The sequence below is a fragment of the Leptonychotes weddellii genome, chromosome 1, assembly GCF_054177405.1.
Source record: "Leptonychotes weddellii isolate Sample4059 chromosome 1, ASM5417740v2, whole genome shotgun sequence".
In the NCBI taxonomy this organism is placed as follows: domain Eukaryota; kingdom Metazoa; phylum Chordata; class Mammalia; order Carnivora; family Phocidae; genus Leptonychotes; species Leptonychotes weddellii.
The window spans coordinates 129,430,161-129,455,371 of NC_138369.1; the positions used below are offsets into that span (position 1 = coordinate 129,430,161).

At 44.0% G+C, this 25,211-nt stretch overlaps 1 protein-coding gene and 1 long non-coding RNA gene across 2 annotated transcripts in view; both read left to right on the plus strand.

Annotated features, from left to right (window-relative positions):
* Positions 1-2,534: 2,534 nt before the first annotated feature.
* LOC145723764 (uncharacterized) lies at positions 2,535-11,133 on the plus strand. Its single transcript, XR_014149011.1, has 3 exons — positions 2,535-2,837; positions 3,021-3,160; positions 8,511-11,133. It is a non-coding gene; the product is annotated as an uncharacterized LOC145723764 (long non-coding RNA).
* Positions 11,134-17,450: 6,317 nt separating this feature from the next.
* The window catches only part of OSBPL11 (oxysterol binding protein like 11), an 88,139-nt gene continuing 80,378 nt past the window's right edge, over positions 17,451-25,211 (plus strand). The window contains exon 1 of the mRNA XM_006738411.3: positions 17,451-18,329. Coding sequence (XP_006738474.2) covers positions 18,133-18,329 — 197 coding nt within the window. The 5' untranslated portion in view covers positions 17,451-18,132. The remainder of the gene's footprint in view (positions 18,330-25,211) is intronic.

A 25,211-nucleotide genomic window follows, 5' to 3' on the forward strand; every position in this document is an offset into this window, starting at 1 on the left:
TCAACACAGCACATCTGATGGATCAGCTGGCCAAGAGCCGAACCTATCCTTGCAGTTGGTAGTGTAGGGGCTTTGGAAACAGGCAGCTCTGAATTCAAACTTCAGCTTCAGCACGGACTAATTGTGTTGTCTTGGGAAAATCCCTTGTATTGCTTGTACTCTTGAGCTTCCATTTCCTCATCTGTAGAATGGGACAATCTTCACAATGACACTGCCAGGCTGGTACTATTACTATTCCCATTTTAGAGTATGAAGTGTTTTTTTGTGCGCTTTTTAAAAAGATTTTATTTATTTATTTATTTATTTATTTATTTGTCAGAGAGAGAGAGAGAGCGAGCACAAGCCGGGGGAGCGGCAGGCAGAGGGAGAAGCAGGCTTCCCGCTGAGCAGGGGCCCAACAAAGGACTTGATCCCAGGACCCCGAGATCATGACCTGAGCAAAAGGTAGACGCTTAACGACTGAGCCACCCAGGCGCCCCATGTTTGTTTATATTGAAGTAATCTCTACACCCCACATGGGGCTTGAACTCACGACCCTGAGGTCAGGAGTTGCACACTCTTCTGAATGAGTCAGCCAGGTGCCCCATTTTCCCCATTTTAAAAATGAGAAAAACTGAGGCACAGACAGGGCAAGCAACTTGCCCAAGATCATAAAATAGAAAGAGGGAGAGCCAGAATTCAAAGCCAGAGGTCTATTTTTCAGAACCCATTCTAGTAACTGCCAAGCTACTCTCCTCTTAGGCTGGTCAAATGCTGCCTAGGAGCTAACAAGCACAAAACTGCCAGACTTAGATGACATATTTAATAGAGAGTTGATTAAGAGACATATTCCATTGGCTGACACTTTAGCTCTGGCTAGAGACAGTTTATTTTGTCTTAAAATAAGAAAAGCTGTGGTGGAAAGACCTGCTGGATTTGAGCGTATAAAATCTCACGTCATATTCAAACTATTTGGCCAAGAATATGGCTCTTGAAAAGTGACTCATCTGATAATGGAAATATGAGAGTCAGAGATCACCTGACTAAGTAGCCCAAACTCCTCTGAATAAAAAATGTACCACGAGGGAATGTTGCTAAAGTCACCATCCAGGGACGCCTGGGTGGCTCAGTCGTTAAGCGTCTGCCTTCGGCTCAGGTCATGATCCCAGGGTCCTGGGATCCAGCCCCACATCGGGCTCCCTGCTCCACAGGAAGCCTGCTTCTCCCTCTCCCACTCCCCCTGCTTGTGTTCCCTCTCTCGCTGTGTCTCTCTCTGTCAAATAAATAAATAAAATCTTTTAAATAAATAAATAAAGTCACCATCCATTGCCAAGATGATTGCATAGTGATTGAGACACAGGTTAAAAGAAAGTAAATTGTAACTTAAGACTGAGCCATTGTAAGTGGGCTAAAATTTGTAGAACTCTTAGCACAGTGCCTGGCACCTAGTAAACACAATTTAAATGTTTCGTAAATAAAGAAAATATAGCCAGCTGGGTGTGGGAGGAGACCTAGTTAGAAGCAACCATGCTGGGGTGCCAATTGAACTTCTTTTCACATCCTCCCCCCACAATTGGACTTAGAAAAACCATTTCAGGGCGCCTGGGTGGCTCAGTTGGTTGAGTGACTGCCTTCGGCTCAGGTCATGATCCTGGAGTCCCTGGATCGAGTCCCGCATCGGGCTCCCTGCTCGGCGAGGAGCCTGCTTCTCCCTCTAACCCTCCCCCCTCTCGTGTACTTTCTCGCTCTCTCAAATAAATAAATAAATCTTTAAAAAAAAAAAAAGAAAAACCATTTCATTGCTGAACCTCAGTTTTCCTGTCTGTTAAGTAAAAATTATGACAATAACTAACTCAAGAGGATTGTTTTAAGAGCCAAAGAGACAGTGAGATATTAGGGATGAAAATATGTCATTTATAAGCTATAAAGCACTGTAAAAACATCATTACTATTTCTAATATCCCAATTCGGAATTACAAGCGAAGGGACTGGAGAGATGTCCTGAGGCAGAGAATCAGATTTCTGGCACCGGTGTCCAGGATTGTCTGCCCTTCTCCCAACCCCCTCCCTGGCACAGACCCACCCCTATCTGCAGGCCCAGCCAAGTAGGGAGTAGAGGAGGGTCCCCAGTACCCAGAATTGGAACACAGAGTGCTCTCTCTCCCTCGCTTGCAGAATCAAGGCTGTACAGAGTTCTTTTTTTTTTTTTAAAGATTTTATTTATTTATTTATTGGAGAGCGAGCAAGAGAGAAACAGCATGAGAGAGGAGAGGGTCAGAGGGAGAAGCAGGCTTCCCGCTGAGCCGGGAGCCCAATGTGGGACTCGATCCCAGGACCCTGAGATCATGACCTGAGCTAAAGGCAGATGCTTAGCCTACTGAGCCACCCTGGCATTCCGATCAGCTATTATTCCTTTTTTTTTTTTTAAAGATTTTTTATTTATTTATTTGAGACAGAGAGAATGAGAGAGAGAGAGCATGACAGGGAGGAGGGTCAGAGGGAGAAGCAGGCTCCCTGCCGAGCAGGGAGCCAGATGCGGGACTCGATCCCAAGACTCCAGGATCATGACCTGAGCCGAAGGCAGTCGCTCAACCAACTGAGCCACCCAAGCGCCCAAGGCTGTACAGAGTTCTTGAGTTAAGTGAGCACATCTAGTGTGCCAGATTGTCCGCATTCGGGATTAGATAGACTTTTGGGGACTGCCCTGAGAACCTGATGACCCAACGTAACCTCATTTCTCTGCGCACTGGCATTGTGAGTTTTACACAACTGGCTTTATAAACACACTTTGTTATACAGAGCCTACTCTAACAGTGGGGACTGCTTGTATAGAACCAAATGGAACGGCTTGAACTATGGTGCGTACTTCTGAAAAGAATATAAAAACATGGCATTACTATAAACTGTGAGATATTACCCCAAAGAGGATTCCCTTTTCTTTTTCTTTTTGCCTTTCTTTCTTTGTCTTTTGGTTTGTTTTTGTTTTCGTTTTCTTTTACTGTTTGGGAGAGAGCCATAGTTACCTATTGATTTGTCTCTAGGATTCAATCCAGGGAGAAAACCAAAGTGACTCAACAAGAATACATGAAAGATAAGATTCCAGGGATGCCGTGTGTAGGAATCAGCTGCCACGAGGAGTAAAAAGCAATATAAAACCAGCAAGGAAAGGTGCAACCAAAAGGTAATGAGGAGTGGCTGGCTGGCTGGCTCAGTCAGTAGAGAATGCGATTTCATCTCAGCTTGCGAGTTTGAGTCTCACGTTGGGTGTAGAGAGTACTTAAAGTTAAAAATGTTTTTAAAAAATAAAAGGTAGTGGGGCGCCTGGGTGGCTCAGTTGGTTGAGCGACTGCCTTCGGCTCAGGTCATGATCCTGGAGTCCCAGGATCGAGTCCCACATGGGGCTCCCTGCTTGGCGGGGAGTCTGCTTCTCCCTCTGACCCTCCCCCCTCTCATGTGCTCTCTCTCTCTCATTCTCTCTCTCAAATAAATAAATAAAATCTTAAAAAAAAATAAAAGGTAGTAAGGAAAAAGTTTTCATAAGGCAAATGAGTTCAAGAGGGGAGCAGAAACCTACAGCTCATGGGGACCCTTTACAAATATAGCTTTTAATCAACTTCCCAGTATGCCATCAATAGAGGAGCTCAGATGATTTCTGTCTAGAAATATTTAGACTCCCAGATTTTTTTTTACCAGAAATAATGTGAGTTTTTTTTTTTTTTGTAAGCAGGCTCCACACCCGGCATGGAGCCCAACACAGGGCTCAAACCCACGACCCTGAAATCAAGACCTGAGCTGAGATGGAGTCAGACGCTTAACCGACTGAGCCACCCAGGTGCCCCTAATGTGAGAAATTAATTGACATCAGCTATTATTTTCTTTTCATTCCCTGTAACTCTAGCAGGTAAGTATTCATAACTCGTAATAGATTAGAGAACTGATCTGTAGAGATGGTATGTAGTTTGTTCATGGTGGAGCAAGGATTCAGACTCAGAATTGTCCGACTTTAGTCGTGGTCTTTCAACAGCACCATGTCATCTCCACCACACAGCTCTACGAAAGAGCCACACTACTGAACTCACAAAAGGTAGAAAGGAAGAGAATCAGTCTAGAAAGTAGAATAGAATTTGGTTCTCATAGATTTAATAGGGGAGACCCGAGAATGATACCTCCACCTGTCTGACAACTGATGGACATTTTATCTGGGAGATGCTGGTCTTTCTAGTCCTCTTATTCATAGAAGAGTCATCATATATTCATAGAAGAATCACTCATATATTCAACATATATTTATTGTGTCATATGTTTCTCGGGCAGTTGGGATAGAAAGACAAGAAATACTGCTACGCTCCATAACTTTCATGTATGAGATATATATTTTCTATATATCAAAGATACCTAGCTGCCCTGTGGGGCTTACTTTCCAGTGGGGCTGTAGGGGACCAATTATAAGTGCACTTTAGGTACTGTACTAGAAGCATGGAGGACATCAAGAGATCAGTGCTTTGGTCAGCATCAGCTATTATTCCTTTTTTTTTTTTTTTTAAGATAGTAGAATACCGTTTCTTTTTTCTTTTCTTTTCTTTTTTTTAAGATTTTATTTATTTATTTCAGAGAGAGAGAATGAGAGACAGAGAGCACGAGAGGGAAGAGGGCAGAGAGAGAAGCAGACCCCCTGCTGAGCAGGGAGCCCGATGTGGGACTCGATCCCGGGACTCCAGGATCATGACCTGAGCCGAAGGCAGTTGCTTAACCAACTGAGCCACCCAGGCGCCCTTTTTCTTTTTTTTTAAAAGATTTTATTCATTTATTTGTCTGAGAGAGAGAGCACAAGCAGGGGAAGGGAGAAGCAGGCTCCCTGCTGAGCAAGGAGCCCAATGTGGGGCTCGATCCCAGGACCCTGAGATCATGACCTGAGCTAAAGGCAGATGCTTAGCCTACTGAGCCAGCCTGGTGTTCTGATCAGCTATTATTCCTTTTTTTTTTTTTAAAGATTTTTTATTTATTTATTTGAGACAGAGAGAATGAGAGAGAGAGAGCACATGAGAGGGGGGAGGGTCAGAGGCAGAAGCAGGCTCCCTGCCGAGCAGGGAGCCCGATGCGGGACTCGATCCAGGGACTCCAGGATCATGACCTGAACCGAAGGCAGTCGCTTAACCAACTGAGCCACCCAGGCGCCCCCGATCAGCTATTATTCCTAAGGCAAATTTACACACATATGCAGATAAGGCATTCTAGGGGAACTAATTTTCATCATGCTTGGAACACTTTCGTATTTCAAAATTATCTTGGCAACAGGTTTATACAATAGAGACCAGCCTGAGGTGAAAACTAAATAAGAATGGGGTGACTGAGATTGGGCTCAAATCCTGAGATGATTCTGATCTCCCAGAGACATAGGATATCCCAGCTGAAGTACCCAGACGTGTTCCAAATGTCACAGAAGATCTCGTGGAACTGAGGACTACAGATGGGCTTTGTTATTGTGAGCAGGGCCATCCTTAGGAGGGTCCGAGCCTGAGACTGGGCATGGGACCCCTCTTCCCCTGGCCCAACATTTTCATATATGTGAATATGGTTTAAAAGATCAAGTACAGCCTAAAATAAACTTCAGGAACTAAAAGATATAAGCATTAGAAGAATTGTACACTTGTTCATACACGACTTTATTCATTCATCCGTTCAATATTTAGCATCCGATAGGGCCTGTCAGTGGGAAATATGAGATGAATACACCTCTCCACTCTCAAGAGTATGCATTCTATTTGGGCAGACAGGTGTGAACACAGCTTTGGGCAGAGCGTCCTAAGAGCCCAGAGAGGCTATTGGAACAAGCAGGCTTAACTTTTCTGAGGGTAAAGAGGGATGACGATGCTCAAATTTGATTTTGAGAAAAGGGCGGAGGTACTGAAAACAGAGAGCAGAGTACGTGCAAAGCCCCGTAGCTGTGAGGGAACCCGCCGGGTTCAGGGGATTGATAGAAGTCACGCATGGCTGGCAGGCAGCATTCAGGCCCTGGAGCCGGGGCTGCGAAGGAGAGCAGGGACAGATCATGAGGGCCACCGCACATGCCAAGGAGCTTGGCACTTAATGAATAAATAATGAGGAACAAACTACAAGAAAGCTTTAATTCCCAATGTGCCACGATCATGTTTGCATTTTTGATAATCAGAGAGAACGTGGTGAGAACAATCATAAAAGACAAGAGCAAAGGAAAGGGACTACTTGAAGTCTATAGTGATAACTTGAAACAAGTAATATGAAAGCATTTTCACTATCCGATATTTAAATAATACAGAAACTATTTCAGGAACAACACATTATCCTCCTAATGGATATTTAGGTTGTTTCTAATTTTTTTTTTTTAAAGATTTTATTTATTTATTTGACAGAGAGAGACACAGCGAGAGAGGAAACACAAGCAAGGGGAGTGGGAGAGGGAGAAGCAGGCTTCCCACGGAGCAGGGAGCCCGATGCGGGGCTTGGTCCCAGGACCCTGGGATCATGATCTGAGCCGAAGGCAGACGCCTAACGACTGAGCCACCCAGGTGCCCCCTAATTTTTTTTATTATTAACTATGACTGTGCTTGTATAGGTGTTCAATAAATTGCTTATGAAAAAGATTACTTCTCGAAATAGTCTTTTAAAAAACTAGATGCCCAGGGCACCTAGGTGGCTCAGTCGCTAAGCGTCTGCCTTCGGCTCAGGTCATGATTCCGGGATCCCGGGATCGAGTGCCGCATCGGGCTCCCTGCTCCGCGGAAGCCTGCTTCTCCCTCCCACTCCTCCTGCTGGTGTTCCCTCTCTCGCTGTGTCTCTCTCTGTCAAATAAATAAATAAAATCTTTAAAAAAAACAAAAACAAAAAAAACTAGATGCCCATCTTCTTGGCATGGCTAAATCGATTTTTGGAGCATTAAAGGATGGATGAGATGATAAGATAACTCTAACATTACTTTAGGCCCAATTAATATCAGCCGAAATATGACTGAGCCCAGGACTACGAAGAATAACACTAGTTTATCCGAATCCAGGCAGAGATGGGGAAGGACCATTCACAGCTCTTGCTCTGGACTCAATGTTTGTGTCCCCCCAAAAGTCGTATGTTGAAAGCCTAATTCCCAATGTGATGGTATCAGGACGTAGGGCCTTTGGGAGGTGATGAGGTCCTGAGGTCGTAGTCCTCATGCATGGGTTAGTGTTCTGATAAAAGAGACCCCAGAGAGCTCCCTCGCCCCTTCTGCCAAGTGACGACACAGTAAGAAGATGGTTGTTTATGAACCAGGATGCGGGCTCTCGCTGGACACTGAATCTGCCAGTGCCTTGACCTTGGACTTCTAGGCCCCAGAACTGTGAGAAATCAGTATTGTTTAAGCCACCCCGTCTATGTGATTTTATCAGAGCAGCCCAAATGGATTAAGACAGCTCTTATGGATACACTTGGGAAGAGATGGCACAAGGGATGGAAATGTGATATATTTTTCCTAGGAAGGCTTGCACCTAAAGAGGAATCTGGTGATAAAGGGGAGAAGTCGGGCCAAGTGGAAAAGCCTTTTGGAGCAATGCAGCACATGAAGCTGATGCTCCAGGCAGCATTCAGGAGATGGTGTCCCACCAAATGACCACCACTGCTACTGGTGGTTGGCTGTAAGCCTTGGTCCTAGAAGATCGTTGACTTACAACAAGGCCCTCCCCTTTTCCCCCTCTGTGGCAGCTCTCTTACTAATGGTCTTTTAATCATCAAAAAAACTGAAACCCTAGGGATGCCTAGGTGGCTCAGTCAGTTACGTGTCTGACCCTTGATTTCAGCTCAGGTCATGATTTCAGGGTTCTGGGACCAGAACGTCATGTCGAGCCCTGCATTGGTCTCCACGCTCAGCAGGGAGTCTGCTTGAGGATTCTCTTCCTCTTCCTCTGCCCCTCCCTGGCTAGCACACATGTGTTCTCTTTCTCTAAAATAAATAAATAAATCTTAAAAGAAAAAAACTGAAACCCTTATAAGGTCTGAGGTCAGATTTGTTTGGGGTCACACCTTCCTTAGGTTTTGTACCAACCCCATCTCTCACGGATTGGTGTTAATTCTCTGCCTAAGCCCTAGAGATGAAGAATTCCCAATGTCTTCCTTATAGACTCATCTTAGGGTTCCCATACTTTCATAGGCAGGAATATACCCCAATATCTCCCACCTAAAGCTGAGCTCAGTTTTCTTGGTTCAACTCTTAAAGACAAGGATAAGGACAGGAGGTCAGTTGTGATATTAGAGTTATGACATCACAGACTATGGAACTCAAGACAGGCATAGAAGCTTTTGAGCATTGGACTAGACTAGAACTGTCTGCAAAGCTTCATATCTAGCAAGTTAGTATGTGCAGATTTAGTATGTTCTCCTGGTTAGTCACATAATTAAAAAATTCTCTTACCTGAGAAAACAGAAGATAACTAAGAAATATCTTAAAACCATAGTGGGGGATCCATGTTTGACTGTTTCAAATGACTACCAGCCCATACTTAAGGAAGATATCTTTTTTTTTTAAGATTTATTTTAAAGTATACCCAACATGGGGCTCAAACCCGCAATCCCAAGATGAGTTGCATGCTCTACCTACTGAGCCAGCCAGATGCTCTAAGAAGATATCATTTTCTTTAATTTGAAGAACAGAAAAATCGTGGGAAAGGACAATGGCATGCTCAAAGCAGATTTAGCCAAAGAGATTTTAATCTACCTGCAACTGTGTTCTCACGGACAGGTCACTCTAAAGCCCTCCCTTCTCATATCCCTTTTTCTCTCAACTGATGGAGAAGAGAAGAGCCCAGTCCTCTTGACAGTGTTCCAGTTGTCTGTCTCTCATATCTCCAAATATTTGGGATATTTGGGACAGCAGAGACTATACTGTTTCAGCTCAGCCACTGACTTGTTGGATGAGTATTTAAAATTAAGGCTGCTCAGCCCTAAGGTAGGGAAAGGCTACAGCCACGGGACTTGAGCCAAATCTCTAAAAGCATCATTCTGAAATAGGTGGAGAAATACAAACTCAATGAGAATGGATATGATCTGCCACACCAGAGTTCTGATTGATTGGATCCATGTGAATCCAGAGGACAGACTCTACTCAGGCTCAGTCCTGGTCAAAATTTTGCCCATGACTTGAATGAGTACAACAGTGACGACCTGATGAATCTGCAGCTGACCCGAAGCCAGAGGAGACAGTGAGTAGAGAGGATATCAGAATCAGAATCCAAAGAGAGCTCAACAGGCTGGAGCAACGGGGATAATCTGGCAACATGAAAGTTGACAGGGGGAAAAAGCCAAGTACACAGGTACTAGGTGAGAAGATGGGCATCTTGTAGCATATATGTAAAGGACTTAAGACTAGGTTAATGTACAAGAACAGAGAGATGTGCTAAGATGATTAAAGGTTGTAATTATAGAAGCATAACGGCAACAGTAAGGGAGGTGATTGACCTGATCCACTTTATACTAGTGTGGCCACATCTACAAATTTACTTCTCAGATTCTAGGCACACCCTGTTTTTTTTTTTTTTAAAGATTTTATTCATTTATTTGACAGAGAGAGACACAGTGAGAGAGGGAACACAAGCAGGGGGAGTGGGAGAGGGAGAAGCAGGCCCTCCACGGAGCAGGAAGCCCGATGCGGGGCTCGATCCCAGAACCCTGGGACCATGACCTGAGCCGAAGGCAGACGCTTAACGACTGAGCCACCCAGGTGTCCCTCTAGGCACACCCTGTAAGAAAACAAATATTAAGATACATACAGGACAGTAAAAGCACTTGAAATCATGTCTTAAAAGGAATGGTCAAAGGAATTCAGTATTTTACCTAGAATCAAAGATTTTTATCTAAAAGAAAAACATTGATGGTGAAATGATTTCTGTCTTGAAATATCAGGAGCTCTGACATGCCAATCTGGAATGAAGTTGGGCCATTTGGCAGGGACATTTTGGGAGGAAGGCATCCCTCAGAGAATGATAGAATAGATGATGCCCCAGGTCCCTTCCAGTTCAAAGAGGCTGTGGCCTTGTCCTTCTGGCACGTCACAGGACCCCTATGTGTCTTATTTCCTCATGTATAAAATGATCTCTGAGGATAACTCTGATCTCCAAGCTCTTTTTCTGCTTGAACAGACTGTATTTCTGTAGCTCTTTTTCTTTGAATTTTCCCACAAGGCTGGGTACAGATGGGAGTTAATATATACTTATTTCCAGTTTACCTCGTTCCATTAAATGAGAGCAATGGGAAGCTCCAGGGAAGGCTACATGAAGAGAGAGAACCTGCTGTTACAGTTGAATTGTGTCCCTCCAAAATTCATATGCTGAATTCCTAACCCCCCAGTACCTCAGAATGTCTCAGAATGTGACTGTATTTGGAGATAGGGTCTTAAAAGACCCTAATTAAGTTAGAATAGGTTATATGAGTGGGCCTAATCCAATACAAATGGTGTCCTTATTAAAAGAGAAAATTAGGGGGGCACCTGGGTGGCTCAGTTGGTTAGGCCACTGCCTTCGGCTCAGGTCATGATCCTGGAGTCCTGGGATCGAGTCCCGCATCGGGCTCCCTGCTCAGCGGGGAGCCTGCTTCTCCCTCTGACTCTCCCCCCTCTCATGTACTCTCTCTCTCTCTCTCATTCTCGCTCTCTCAAATAAATAAATAAATAAATCTTTAAAAAAAAAAAAAGAGAAAATTAGGATATGGACAGGTCCGTGAAGACACAGAAAGGGGATGGCCATCCACAATCCAAGGAGAGAGGCCTCAGAAGAAACCAACCCTGCCAACACTTTGATCTCAAACTGCTAGCCTCCAGAATTGTGAGAAAATGGATTTCTGTTGCTCAGGCCACCTAGTCCATGGTACCCCGTTACAGCAGTCCTAGTGGACTTGTAGACCTGCTATTTTCACATCTCCTCACATGGTAGGGAGAAAAGGAGTGGAATGTTTTGTTTATGAAAACCTCTTCCAAAAGTGTCAAACTATAGGGGCCCCTGGGTGGCTCAGTCAGTTAAGCATCTGACTCTTGATTTGACTCAGGTCATGATCTCAGGGTCGTGAGATCAAGCACTGCATCAGGCTCCATGCTGGGCGTGGAGCCTGCTTAAGATTCTCTCTCTCTTCCTCTGCCCCTCCCCCTGTCCCCACTTGCTTGTTCTCTCTCTCAAAAAAAAAGTGTCCAATTTTAAGGACACTGCCTGGATTTATCCTTAGATTTCATCCATCCTTCTCAGAAATATGAAGCTTTTTCTTTAGTTGCAGATTTTTGCAGTTAGAACAGACTCTACACCACAGATCCCAAACTGGTGACCCGAACAGGTTGAATGTGGTCACAAACATGCTCTGTTTTGGTCCCCACATATTAAATTTTTTTTTATATATAGTGGCAAATAATTAAAAATTGAGGGGTTTTCACATTAAAGCCCATATCTCTGGCTTCTCTTAGAAAACCAGGAGATTCAGCTTCAGTGGGCCTTCCCTGCAATAGTCTGTTGGAGTGAAGTAGTGGTCCTCTCTTTAGATGGGCCATATGTTCTCCACTTACTACAGTCCCCACCTGGACTGCTGCATTCATTTACCTGACCCTGTTCAGGATTTGTATCTCTGACTTTTGTCAACTAGAAAGGCCAAAAATCTGTTACTCTTTACCTTGCAGAAGGTCATCACAGAATTTCCCCTCAATAGCAAGAGATATATAAGTGTCATATTTTCTTTGCCTTTTTTTTTAAGGATTTTATTTATTTATTTGACAGAGACACAGCAAGAGAGGGAACACAAGCAGGGGGAGTGGGAGAGGGAGAAGCAGGCTTCCCGAGGAGCAGGGAGCCCGATGTCGGGCTTGGTCCCAGGACCCTGGGATCATGACCTGAGCTGAAGGCGATGCTTAATGACTGAGCCACCCAGGCGCCCGTGATTATTTTATTTTAAAGTAAGTTCTATGCCCAGTGTGGGGCTTGAACTCATGACCCTGAGATCAAGACCAATGAGCCAGGCAGGTGCCCCCAGGTTGGTGTTTTTAAATTTGGAATTAGATATGAGAAACATCAACATCTTTTTAATGCTTAGGGTCTTGAAGGTGCAACTCTTTTTTTTTTTTTTAAGATTTTATTTATTTATTTGAGAGAGAGAGAATGAGAGACAGAGAGCATGAGAAGGAGGAAGGTCAGAGGAAGAAGCAGACTCCCTGCTGAGCAGGGAGCCCGATGCAGGACTCGATCCTGGGACTCCAGGATCATGACCTGAGCCGAAGGCAGTCGCTCAACCAACTGAGCCACCCAGGCGCCTGAAGGTGCAACTCTTTATGGGGCTTTACGGGCAGGGGCTTTATGGGCACATCTGACCTAAATCGCCATCCAGGGGAATTATTCTCACAGGAGGAATTCCAAGCCACGAAGAAGCAGGGAAACTGGGGAGGGACAGGATGCCAAAACATGCACAATAAGGTGAACTTAATATGGATGGATTTCTTCACAAGATGCCACTTGCTTTCTCATGATATCCTGATCTATGAACTTTGTGGACACTACTTCTGGGAGATGTTTTATGTAAAAGGTTTCCGTGGTCAAATAATGTTGTGAAATATTGCACCTTTTATCTCTGTCACGAAGATTCATGATGTATGTTAGCATATTAAATCTTCTAAGCAGTTATGCAATAAAGGAACTAGTCTAAATTCAAAAAAAAAAAAGTCAGTGTTTTTCAAATGTATCTAATTGCAGCAAGAAAATTTTAAATCTTGAAACCTTGATTAATATCCTGCAATATTGTGTGGAACACAGATTAAAAAGTGCTACCCTCACATTTGCTTTCTTTTGGTGATGGGATGGTTTTTACAAAAGAGACATTTGGTGTATGTCCTGTCAAGTAAATCACTGTTTTCCTGTCAACTGATTCATTTGATGGGAACAATAAATTTGTAGGCTGACCCACATGAGTGCTCCCCAGAATTCACACCCAGGTGACTTCATGTTAGAGCATTCGTTGGCTTTTCTTTCTCTCCTTTCCTACGGCACTCACCACTTGGTGATGGAAAGGGTATGTGACTCCAGTGGCCTCTGCATTTTTCTGGGCTTCTGTCAGCAAAAGACTACCTGCACTAGCCAAAGGAGTCTAAAAATGGACAAGATGAACATGTCATATTGAAGGAACATGTGTTCTCATTTTATCATACAGTTTTAAGAGCTAATTTTGCTGTCTGCTGGGTATTTAAGTGAAAAACTTGTAGGCTCAATAGGGATTCAGGGGAGAGATGCAAAGAATGGGAGAAAAAAAATGTCATTTTATCAATATGTGAGCACAGCAGCTACTCCATTCTCTCCTCCCCACCCTTCCCTCTTGCTCTCAAACAAAAGTACTGAGTGTGTCTGTTTCTTACTCCCACTACAAGCTTTGAGCTGGGCAGGGGAGTGTGTCCAGCAAAATGCTTGCTCTCTGGGAGCCCTTAGCAGGGTCACCCCCACTGAAGTGGGAAATTGCTAAAGGATTTCTGCCTGAGCTGGAAGCTGCTTAACTGAAACTCAGTAGCAGTAACATCTATTGTGACTGTGAATATTTTGTCCTCCCAGAATTCTTCCTTTTCCTTCCTCCTCTCCAACCCCTGCCTTTTGGTTGGTTGGTTTGTTTTAGTGGTGGGTCTGCATCCTTATTCTCATAGCGCCTCTCGTGGGATCGGATAGTGGGATTGGGAGTGCTCCCCACTCCCCTGCTCCCTGCTGCCCTGCTCCCAGTTTCTTTGTGGCCTGTCACAGGGGCAGGCTCACAGAGAAAGCCGGTCTCTTGTGCTTCAGGGGAACAAATCACCCTTCCCTTCCCCCAGGTCAGGGTTAGAACAAGAAAATGAAAATAGCCAGTTCAGCACTGACTAGATACCGGCACTGTGCTAAAAACTTTCTATGTATTTTCTTATTTCATCCTATTTCCATTTTACAGTTGAGAAAACTGAGGCTCACCAAGGTAACTTGCGCCCAGTCAAACACACTACGTGGCACAGAGCTAAGATTTGAAGGCTGATGCCAAAGTTCATGTTATTGGCCACTGTAGTAAATTCCTTCACTGCTTCGATGAATGTATCAGGCAGTGTTCAAGTAGTGGGGATACAGGAGTGGGGACAAAGAATGAAGGCTTTCCTTATGCAGCTTCCACTCCAGTGAGGAGACAGAAAATGCACAACAAAGCTTGTCAGTTCAGATGCCATGAGGAAAACTAAGCAGAGTAACAGGATCAAGAGTAGTGGGGAGGGGGGAGGGGCGGCTCCTCTGCCCGAGTGAGTGGTCAGGGAAGGCCTCTGCGAGATGCCACTGGAATGGGATTACCCTATGCTCCTGCATTTTCTCAGGGACACCCGCATGCTGGCGACTCCAGCTAGAGAACCCTAGAGAACTCTATTTCATTGGGAAGACACAACTGGCATTCTTCCACAGAAATAGGTTGGACTATGTCTTCAGAAATATGCTGGTTGGTGTGTCTTCCGAGTTGTCCAGGAGAAAAGTGCTCTCACCTTTCAACAAAAGCCTTCATTTTACTTGGCAGGTGAACCCTATTCTTCTAATAACAATGGATAACAGTTGCCAAGCACTTGCCATGTCATGTGTCAGTCGTGGGTCTAAGTGCTTTACATGTGCCATTTCGTTTAATGCTGACAATCACTCGAAAGGGAGATTGTCTGAGCTTTGGCTGCCATAACAAAATACCATAGACTGGGTGGCTTAAACAACAGGAATTAATTTTCTCACAGTCCTGGAGGCTAGAAGTCCAAGATCAAGGTGCTGGCATGGTTGAGTTCTCTTGAGAACTCTCTTCCTGGCTTGTGGACAGCCTCCTTCTCCCTGTGTCCTTACATGGTAGAGAGAAAGAGAGGGAGAGGGAGGATGTGAGCTGTATGATGTCTCTTATGATAAGGGCACTAATTTCATCATGGAGCCTATCTAAACCTAATTATCTCCCAAAGGCCCCATCTCCAAATGCCATCACATTGGGGATTAGGAATTAAATATACAAACTTTAGGGGAACACAATTCAATCCATAGCAGAGATGTCATTATTACTGTCATTCTACAGGTAAGGAAACAGATACAAAGAGCTCAGGTAATTTGCCCAACATCATATGCAATGGAATTAGTATCCAGTTATTGTCAGACTGACACATATCAAAAACCATCTTTGTGAGGAAGAAGAAAATGGCACAATATTACTAGTTCTGAACTAAAATCATGAACTCTGAAAGTGCTTAACAACAACAACAAAAAATACCAAAGCCCTACAACTTCTAAACCAAGGAACAAACCTTAAAGGGAAACTTCTTTAAAAAGTCCTATATCCTGGCATACCATGGGTGTAAAGCTTTTTTATTTTAAGACAAAGAGAGAGTGCACACGAGGGGGCGGGCAAAGGGAGAGCGAGAGAGAGAATCTTAAGCAGGCTCCAACATGGGGCGCCTGGGTGGCTCAGTTGGTTAAGCGACTGCCTTCGGCTCAGGTCATGATCCTGGAGTCCCTGGATCGAGTCCCGCATCGGGCTCCCTGCTCGGCAGGGAGTCTGCTTCTCCCTCTGACCCTCCCCTCTCTCATGTGCTCTCTCTCATTCTCTCTCTCTCAAATAAATAAATAAAATCTTTAATAAAAAAAAAAAAAAAAGCAGGCTCCAACATGGGGCTTGATCTCATAACCCTGAGATCATGACCTGAACCAAAAATCAAGAGTCGGATGCTTAACCAACGAGCCACCCAGGCACCCCTGCGTGTAAAGCTTTTTTTTTTTTAATTTTTATTTATTTATTTATATATATTTTTAAAGATTTTATTCATTTACTTGACAGAGAGAGAGGGAACACAAGCAGGGGGAGTGTGAGAGGGAGAAGCAGGCTTCCCGCAGTGCAAGGAGCCCAATGTGGGGCTCGATCCCAGGACCCTGGGATCATGACCTGAGCCGAAGGCAGACGCTTAACGACTGAGCCACCCAGGCGCCCCATAAAGCTTTTTAAACTGAATGTTAATAAAATGTTCTTGACCACTATGCTATGCAGCTTCTTTCCACGGGGAAGGATGCACTGATCCATCATCCAGGTAGAACACTGACGAATGCACAATAAACTCTTCATAGAGATGAACGTATCCTTCTTTGAAGGCTTTCAGAAAAGTGAACTTCTACTTTAAATCCTGTAGCTATTACAATACCATTTTACAGATGGCTGTAATAAAAAAGATAGACAATAACCAATGTTGATGAGGCATGTGAAGAAACTAGGCCCCTCACACACTCCTGGTGGAAATGTAAAATGTGGTATGTCCATACATCTCAATGAGATGTCCATTTTTTCTCAACTTTTCTCGTAGATTCCCATCCCACTTATTTCTTGTATCATCTCCTATAATTTTCTTCATAGCTTTAATTATCTCTCTATATATCTGCATTTATTTTACTACTTTACTTTTTTACTTTTGAGTAATACTTCTTTGCATTTTCCATAGTGTTTTGCATATTGTATACATTCAACTCACAAGTCATGTTGTTAGAAACTAGAGAAACTAGAATTTACAATTAGATGGGACGTAAAAAAATCACCTGTCAATTTTTTTTTTTTTAAAGATTTTATTTATTTGACAGAGACAGCAAGAGAGGGAACACAAGCAGGGGGAGTGGGAGAAGGCGGAGCAGGGAGCCCGATGAAAATCACCTGTCAATTACTTCTACTTTACAGATCCCAAACCAAAGTCTGAAGAGTGTGAAAGAGTTGTCTGGGGTCAGCAGGAGTTGATTTTGAGAGCTCTAATTTCCGCACTGAGTTGCCCTATCCCGTTGTCGTGCATTTTTCCCAAAATTACTAAAATGGAGTTTTTTTGTAATTTCTTATAGAAATGACATTTTTCTAAGCCTTCTTTCTAAAATGCCTGGAATGGGCCCTCAAATGGTTGGACAGGACCTGGTGAGGAAGGCTGGAAGTCACACTTCGCAAGGGCACAACATCGGACCACTTCTTGGTTTCCTGCTCCTTGGCTGTCCCACCTCCTTCTCCCTCGGTCCTTTCTTTTTTTTTTTTTAATTTTTTTTTAAGATTTTATTTATTCATTTATTTGACAGAGTGAGAGAGAGAGCACATGAGAGGGGGGAGGGTCAGAGGGAGAAGCAGACTCCCTGCCGAGCAGGGAGCCCGATGCGGGACTCGATGCGGGACTCGATGCGGGACTCCAGGATCATGACCTGAGCCAAAGGCAGTCGCTTAACCAACTGAGCCACCCAGGCGCCCCTCCCTCGGTCCTTTCCCTTCTTCCGGGTCAACCTTCCCAGCACTGCTACCCCGAGGCTCCGCCCCCTTCAGGGCCGCGTGCCCTGCGCCAAGATGGCGCCAGGCGCTTCTGCTCTGGCGGAAGTGAGCTCACGCTACTCCGGAAGGGAAGGCGGGGAAAGAGCAGGCGGGTGGGTGACCCGCCGTGGGATTGTGGGTGGGGCGGCGGCCGCAGCTGTGCCGCTCGCGTTTGGGGCTGGAGAGAGGGCGAGAAGCTCGCCGGCGCTTGGGAGCCCAGTCGAGGTCCCAGGGCCGGAGGGGTTGGAGGAAGTCACTCCGAGAGGCTCGCCACGGGTCGAACGAGGGACGGCCCTGGGAGCCGGCGTCCCGCCCCCGGCGGCCTCCTTCCCGGTCCCTCCTCCTGGGCTGCGCGCGGGCGGCCGCAGCTCTGTCTCGGGGGCTGCGGCGGGAACCGTCGAGCGGGCTGGACGGAACCCTCCCTCAGAGGACCCGCTGGAGGAGAAGAGGGAGCGCGGTGGGTCAGGCCGTCAGCTCAGAGGTCAGGCCTCGGGTCGCGCTCCGTGGTCCTCCGTCCTTCGCCCCGCCGTCTTGGCTCGAGTCCGCGCCCTCTCCACGCTGCTCCAGCTTCTGAGTATGCCACCAAACCCTCTGGCAGGGTGAGCTTTTTTCCTCCTAGCTTTTGCCGGGAGGGAGATACATATTTAAAGGATCTCCGTCCTCATTGCCACCCCTGCCCTCTTAAAAGTTTGCCTTCGGTAGGAATGCTTGTATTCCTTCCCTGGACCATTTGATGATTCCCACTCCAGCCGCGGCCTGATTTGGTAACCGGAATCACCTTCGGATCAAATCTTAAGAATTAATCACCTACAAAACTCCTCTGCGGAGTTGTTCTCTCCCGCGCAAGAAGGGCAAATGGACTTTGGCGTTAAGATGCAGGGGGGTGAACCAGTGTCGGCAATGAAAGTGTCAGAGAGTGAAGGCAAGCTGGAGGGCCTGGCCGCCGCGGTGACCCCGAACAAGAACAGCGGCAACAGCAGCTGTGGGGGTGGAGTCGGCGGCGGCGGCGGCGGCAGCGGCCGCGGCGGCGGGGCGAAGGGCTGGCAGTACAGGTACGGCACTTTCTTCAGGGTGATTTCCTCAGGTGGGGTAAGTATGCTGGAGTCTGCATTTGTGCAGTTGTTGAAAGGTGAAGTTACCCACTGATTTCCAGAAGCAGCCTCTCAGTTGGACCCGGGACCTCCTCTTTCATTAGCAAGATTTTCATTCATTCATTCATTCATTCATTCGTCCATTCAACAGGTATTTATTGAAGTCCTTTTGGAGAACACATAAATGTATCCCTGAAGTTCCTCCAGCATCCCTAGAGTTAATCCCTCCTCTGATTTAGTTTTTCTGTACTCACTTCTGTTTTTGCTCGCGTTGTAATTTGTTTACAGGCCTGCCTGCTCTGCAGGACCGAGGGCAGGAATTGCTTAACTCAGCTCTCTCCAGAGACTAGCAAATGCTAGGTGCTCAAAACATTTGTCAAGGGATTGAATGGAATCGTTACATAAGAAGATTCTTGCCTCAGTTTGTGACTTAGAAGGGGAGATATACATAAATAATTGGAATACAGGGGCAAAGGGTACAGATGCTCCTGCCTCTCATGCTCTAGACCAGTGAGCCTGAAGATGTTTCCGTTGGAGTTGGTCAGGCCATTTACAAGCTCTGTCCGGCTGAGAAATTCTACATACGTTAATTTTTATTAATACGAAGAAAAAATTTAAGGAATAGGAAGAGTGCTGGAGAAGCAATGTTGGTTTTGTTTTTGTTTTTGATATGTAAAGTAGAGAGCTATAGAATCATCCAGAATCTTTTTAATTGAGATATACTTGACATGTAACTTAATTATATTCACGCGTACAACATAATGATTCCATATTTGAGTGTCTTTTGGAAATGATCACAGTACGTCTAGTGAACATCCATCACTGTAAATAGTTACAATATATTTTTTAAGGATTTATTCGTTTATTTATTTTAGAGAGAGAGTGAGAGAGCACGCGTGCTGCTGCAGGAGGGCACCAGCACCAGGCATGCAAAGGCAGGGGCAGAGGGAGAGGGAGAGAATTTCAAGTAGACTCCCTGTGTGAAGTCCAACTCGAGGCTCAATATCACCACCCTGACATCCCAACCAGAGCTGAAATCAAGAGTCGGTCACCTAACCAAGTGAGCTGAGGCACCCCAGTAGTTACAGTATTGTTTTTTATTTCGATGAGAACTTACAAGATTTCTCTCTAAACACTTAAAAATACACAATATAGTATCATTTATTATAGTCACCATGCTGTGCATTACATCCCCAGGACTTATTTTGTAACTGGAAGCTTGTACCTTTTGATCACTTTCACCTAGTTCATAGCCCAGCACTCCACCCCACACTTCCTCTCCGGCAACCACGGATCTGTCTCTGTATCTGTGAGTTTGTTTTGTTTTTTTAGATTCCACATATAAGTGAGACCATACAGTATTTGCTTGTCTTTGTCTAACTTATTTCATTTAACATAATGCCCTCAAGGTCCATCCGTGTTGCAAATGGCAAGATTTCCCCTTTTTTGTGGCTGAGTAATATTCCATTTTATATACCACATTTTCTTTATTTGTTCATGTGTTGATGGACACTTAGGTTGCTTCCATGTCTTGGCTATTGTAAATAATGCATTGAACATGGGAGTGCAAATAATCTTTCCAAGTTCATGTTTTTTTGTTTTGTTTTGTTTTTCCAGATAGATACCCAGAAATAGAATGGCTAGATCACCAGAATCTTAAGAATGAATGAAATCAAGCTATTTCATGGTATTGAAACTAAAGGAATGAATTGTTAAGTTTTGGTTAATTGACTGCCCGTGTACCGAATTCTAGTCCTTTTCAGCCCTGTGCTGTTTGTAGTTGTGAAATCTGAAAGGGATTAAAGCCAAGATTTTGTGAAGGATGTACATTTATCATGAATAGTATCCATATATGTAAAAAATGCATGACTATATTAGCATACAGAAATGAAGTGTAGAAAATTATAACTTTTTATTGGTAAGTGATAATAAGACAAGAAAGTATATTTAGTTAGTGTGAGATGTTTAGGCATCAGCATGATCTTTTTTTTTTTTGGTGCCTTAAGACTAACCATATAACATTATCAGTTACTTGGTAGGGATGTTTTGATATGACTTAAGGAAGCAAAATAAAGTAATATTCCAAGTCAAAAGTCAGTCTTCTGATATCCTCAACTTTTTGAAACCCAGTCTCAAATGAATTGAAAAGTGAAACAGGTTTCTTAGTCCTGGAGAGAGTTGTCATAAAACCGTGCACTTTACTGTTGTACTTTGATTCAGAATTGTATTGTCCCTTATTTAGGGTATTATTTAATGGTTTTGTAATTTTCAAACTAGAATCTGTTGGAAGCACAAGTGAAAAGGGTTATCACGGGAGATATACCAGCGAAAATGGCAACTGACAATGTAGGACAGTCCAAGAAGATTTGAAAAATTAACATGCAGACTCAGCTATATTACTTCCTAGTACAATAATCAGTCACAATGACCTAAGTCATCCAGGAAAGCACACTATGTTTAAGAAGATACCATATGATACAGTGGTGAACAATTTCAAAGGAAATAGCTGAAAGAAAAGATGCTTAAATATCTGGAAAATGCAGTTATGTCAAACTCTTCCCCACGGGTGCAGGTATATAATGTATTACTGCATTTACATACTGACATTTTTATTTTAATGAGGTTTGTCCAAGGCTAATCCTTCAACCTAGCCCCCAATCTAATTTGTCCCTTTGTCCTCTAGGACATTGATCAAGCAGTTTTTTTCACTGTCCTGTGTTGCTCACTCCTGGCTGCTTCCCTTGAGACTCAGTCTCTAGACTTTAAAAACAACAACAATAATAAAACCCAACCTAATCCTTTCCTCTTGAAAGTCATTTACACTCAGCTGCCTCCTTTTCTTTAATCCTCATTTATTGCTCAACTCAAGACAGTTGGCTCTATCCTCACCAAGGATATGAGTGAAAAGGTTGAATCGTTTTAGATTCGTATTCCCATTTATTTCTCTGTAAGTCTATTTGTTACAACTCTTTTCTTGATGGGTTTGTCTTTTTTTTTTAAGATATTATTTTTAAGCAATCTCTATACCCAACGTTGTGCTATAACTCAAAACCCCTGAGATCAAGAGTTGCATGCTCCACTTGACTGAGCCAGCCAGGCACCCCTCTTTTCTTGAGTTTATTACTTTCTTTTGGTTTCTCCTTTATCCCTCTGTTACTTTCTCAGTATCTTTGGTTGGCTCTTTTCCTTAAAAAGCTGATGTGATATTTCATCATCATCTTAAGCTGCATGTTTTCTGTCTATCTCATTCTCTTCCATGGCCTCAGCTATTTCTGGAACTTGGGAGCCAATACATCCAACTGTCTACCTGTAATTTGCTACTATCCCATTTTAAAAATGAAAATTTTTGGTTATGTCTTATTGAGTAGTTGAAATTCAGTAAAGACCCTATGATTCAGACCCTGGGCTTTGGCTTTGCAAACTTAGAAGATTAATTAGGGTAATATTTTCAAGGTTTATAAATGCTGTAACGTGTATCATTACTTCATTTTTTATGGCTGCATAATATTCCATTATATGAATGTACCACATTTTGCTTATCCATTCATCAGTTGATGGACATTTGGGTTGTTTCCGTTTTGTGGCTATTATGAATAATGCTACTTTGAACATTTGCATTCAGGTTTTCTGTGGACATGTGTTTTCATTTCTCTTGGGTGTATATCCAGGATGGAATTGCTGGTTCATATGATAACTTTATGTTTAACTTTTTGAGGAACTGCCAGACTATTTTCTTAAAGCGGCTGCACCATTTTACATTCTTGCCAGCAGTGTATTAGGGTTTTAATTTCTTCACATCCTTGTCAGCACTTGTCTTTTTGATTTTAACTATCCTAGTGGTTTGTGAAATGGTATCTCATTGTGGCTTTGAATTGCATTTTCCTGATGTCTGATAACATTGAGTGTCGTTCCATGTACTTACTGGTCATTTGTATATCTTCTTTGGAGAAATGTCTATTCAGATCCTTTGCCCATTTTTAAGTTGGATTATTTATCTTTTTATTATAGAGTTGTAAGAGGTTTTTATGTATTCTGGATACATTTCCCTTGTCAGATATATGATTTGCAAATCTATTCTGTGGAGTACCTTTTCACTTTCTTGATGATATTGTTTACATCACAAAAGCTTTTTTTTTTTTTAAAGATTTTATTTATTTATTTATTTGAGAGAGAGAGGGTGAGAGAGAGCATGAGAGGGGGGGAGGGTCAGAGGGAGAAGCAGACTCCCTACCAAGCAGGGAGCCCGATGCGGGACTCGATCCCGGGACTCCAGGATCATGACCTGAGCCGAAGGCAGTCGCTTAACCAACTGAGCCACCCAGGCGCCCCATCACAAAAGCTTTTAATTTTCATGAAACCCAATCAGTTTTTTTATTTTTTTGCTTATACTTGGTGTCACATCTAAGAAACCATTGCCAAGTCCAGGACTGCAAAGGTTAATGCATTTGTTTTTGTCTAAGAGTTTATATTAGCACTTACATTTAGGTCTCTGATCCATTTTGAGTTATTTTTTTATGATTAATTATATATATATATTTTTTTTGTGAAGTGTCTGCTTATATGTTTTATTCATTTTTCTATTAATTTTTTCTTAGTATTTTTCTTGTTAATATACTTGAAGTATATTTTAAAAATATTACCTGTCAGTTAATATTTTTAATTTTTAATACCAATAGTACTTTAAAGATATTTTGTTGCCTTTTTTTTTTTTTAAACAGGTAAAAGAGTATAAGAAATGCTTACCTTACATACTTGTCCCACTTGCCCAGTTTCCCTCCCTGGAGTCACTATCTTTTATTTATCTTTTTAAATACTGATTTCTTCACTGTAGTTCCAGAGAAACTTATATTAGTTCTTAATATAATGAATATATACAACATATTTTAATTTTGTACAGTTAAATTATTTGCTAAACTTGGTAAAAAGATTTTCCTAGCTGTGTTTTAATTTTTATATGTTTTCAGGCATATGGAAAACTTTTATCAGTCGGAACTCCTATACCTTTTTTCCTCTCACTTCAAATTATAGAAAGTTATATATTTTTAAATTTTTTTAAAGTACTTTCCATGCCCAGTGTGGGGCTTGTACTCACAACCCCGAGATCAAGGGTTGCATGTTCCACCAACTGAGCCCGTCAGGCGCCCCTAGAAAGTTGTTTTTATCTTTTTTTAAGATTTTTATTTATTTAAGAGAGAGAAAGCGCACGCGTGTGTTCATAAGCAAGTGTGGGGAAGGGCAGAGGGGGGGAGAGGGAGAAGCAGACTCCTGGATGAGCAGGGAACCCGATGCGGGGCTCGATCCCAGGACCCTGGGATCATGACCTGAGCCAAAGGCAGATGCTTAACCAACTGAGCCACCCAGCTGTCCGAAAGTTAGGTTTTTAATAAATATTTATTTTCGTGTAGTTTTAAAATGATTTGGTAACTATATATTTATTTTGAATTTATTTTGAAATATGTGAGATAGTGTATTATCTACTTTTGTGTTACAAATTACCCCAAAATTTAGTGTGTTGAAACAGCAACATTTTTTATCCCACAGTGTTGTGAAGTGTAGGTGGGTCCACTGGTTTGGGGTCTTTCAGAAGGCTACAGTCGTCTTGAGGCTCAACTGGGAAGAATTCACTTCCTGGCTCACTCGTGGCTCTTGGCACAATACAGTTCTCTTGACCTGTTGGACAAACACCTCAGTTCTTTATAAACTGACTGCCAGTGGCGTCCTTTGGTTCCTGGCTGCATGGCCTCTCCACAGAGCATCTTACTACTTGGCAGCATGTTTCATCAGAGTGAGGAAATGAGAAAGCAAGAGAATGCTATCAAGATGGAAGTCACAGGAGGGGGGAGAGATGGCGGAGGAGTAGGGGACCCTATTTCAACTGGTCCCTGGAATTGAGCTGGATATCTACCAGACCACTCTGAGCACCCACGAAACCAGCCTGAGATGTAAAAAGATCTGGATCTCTACAAACAGAATATCGCAGGTGGTGGTTTTGAGGTACGAAGCGGAGAGCCGTGATCCTGCGGGCAGATATCGGAGGATAAACGGCAACGGGAGGGTGCCTGGACGTGGGGATCCTGCACCGCCGGTGAGTGACAGCCTCGCGCGCTGTGGACGGGCACAGACTCGCAGACCGGTAGCGTCGGGAAAGAACTTCAGGGCAGCCACTGGGGTGGAAAACCAGACCGGCGGGGTCGCGCACACGCGAACCGCAGGCCCCCAGACAGAAACCAGAGTGACGGTCGCGCGCACGTGAACTGCAGCCTCCAAGACGGAAACCCGGTGCGCCAGGGTCGTGCCGGTGAACTGCAACCCCCGGGGGTGGAAACCCCAAGCGGCGGAGTCGCGCGCATGCGAATTGGGGGCGGCTGGCGGTTTTAGAAGCACAAAGGGCAGAGACGTGCCCCAACCTGGAGGCAGGACTGGGAGCGCTGCAGAGGGGCGCACAACCCAGGCCGCTACAGTTTATAGCAGCACAGACAGAAATGGAGACAGTGTGGCCTGGAGAGCTCACTGAAGAACAGACTGCGGTCTCTGCTCTGAGGCAGAGGGTTGGAAACGGTCTCTTCTGCTCTGACTCGCGGAAGAGACGCGGAAAGCCGCCAGGGAAAGGCGCCAGAGAACAAAACCCCAAGGACTGATTCCCACTGAGCCCATCCCCCGCCACAGGGGCGCAGGGCAACTCTGCCCAAACAGGGTTGCCTGAGTAACAGCGCGGCAGGCCCCTCCCGCAGAAGTCAGGCTGGGAAAACAAGAGGCCAGCAACCCTAAGGTCCCAAGAAAACAGGTGCATCTTGCTTGGGTTCTGGTCAATAGTTTGGACTCTGTACATTCCCTCAAACACCC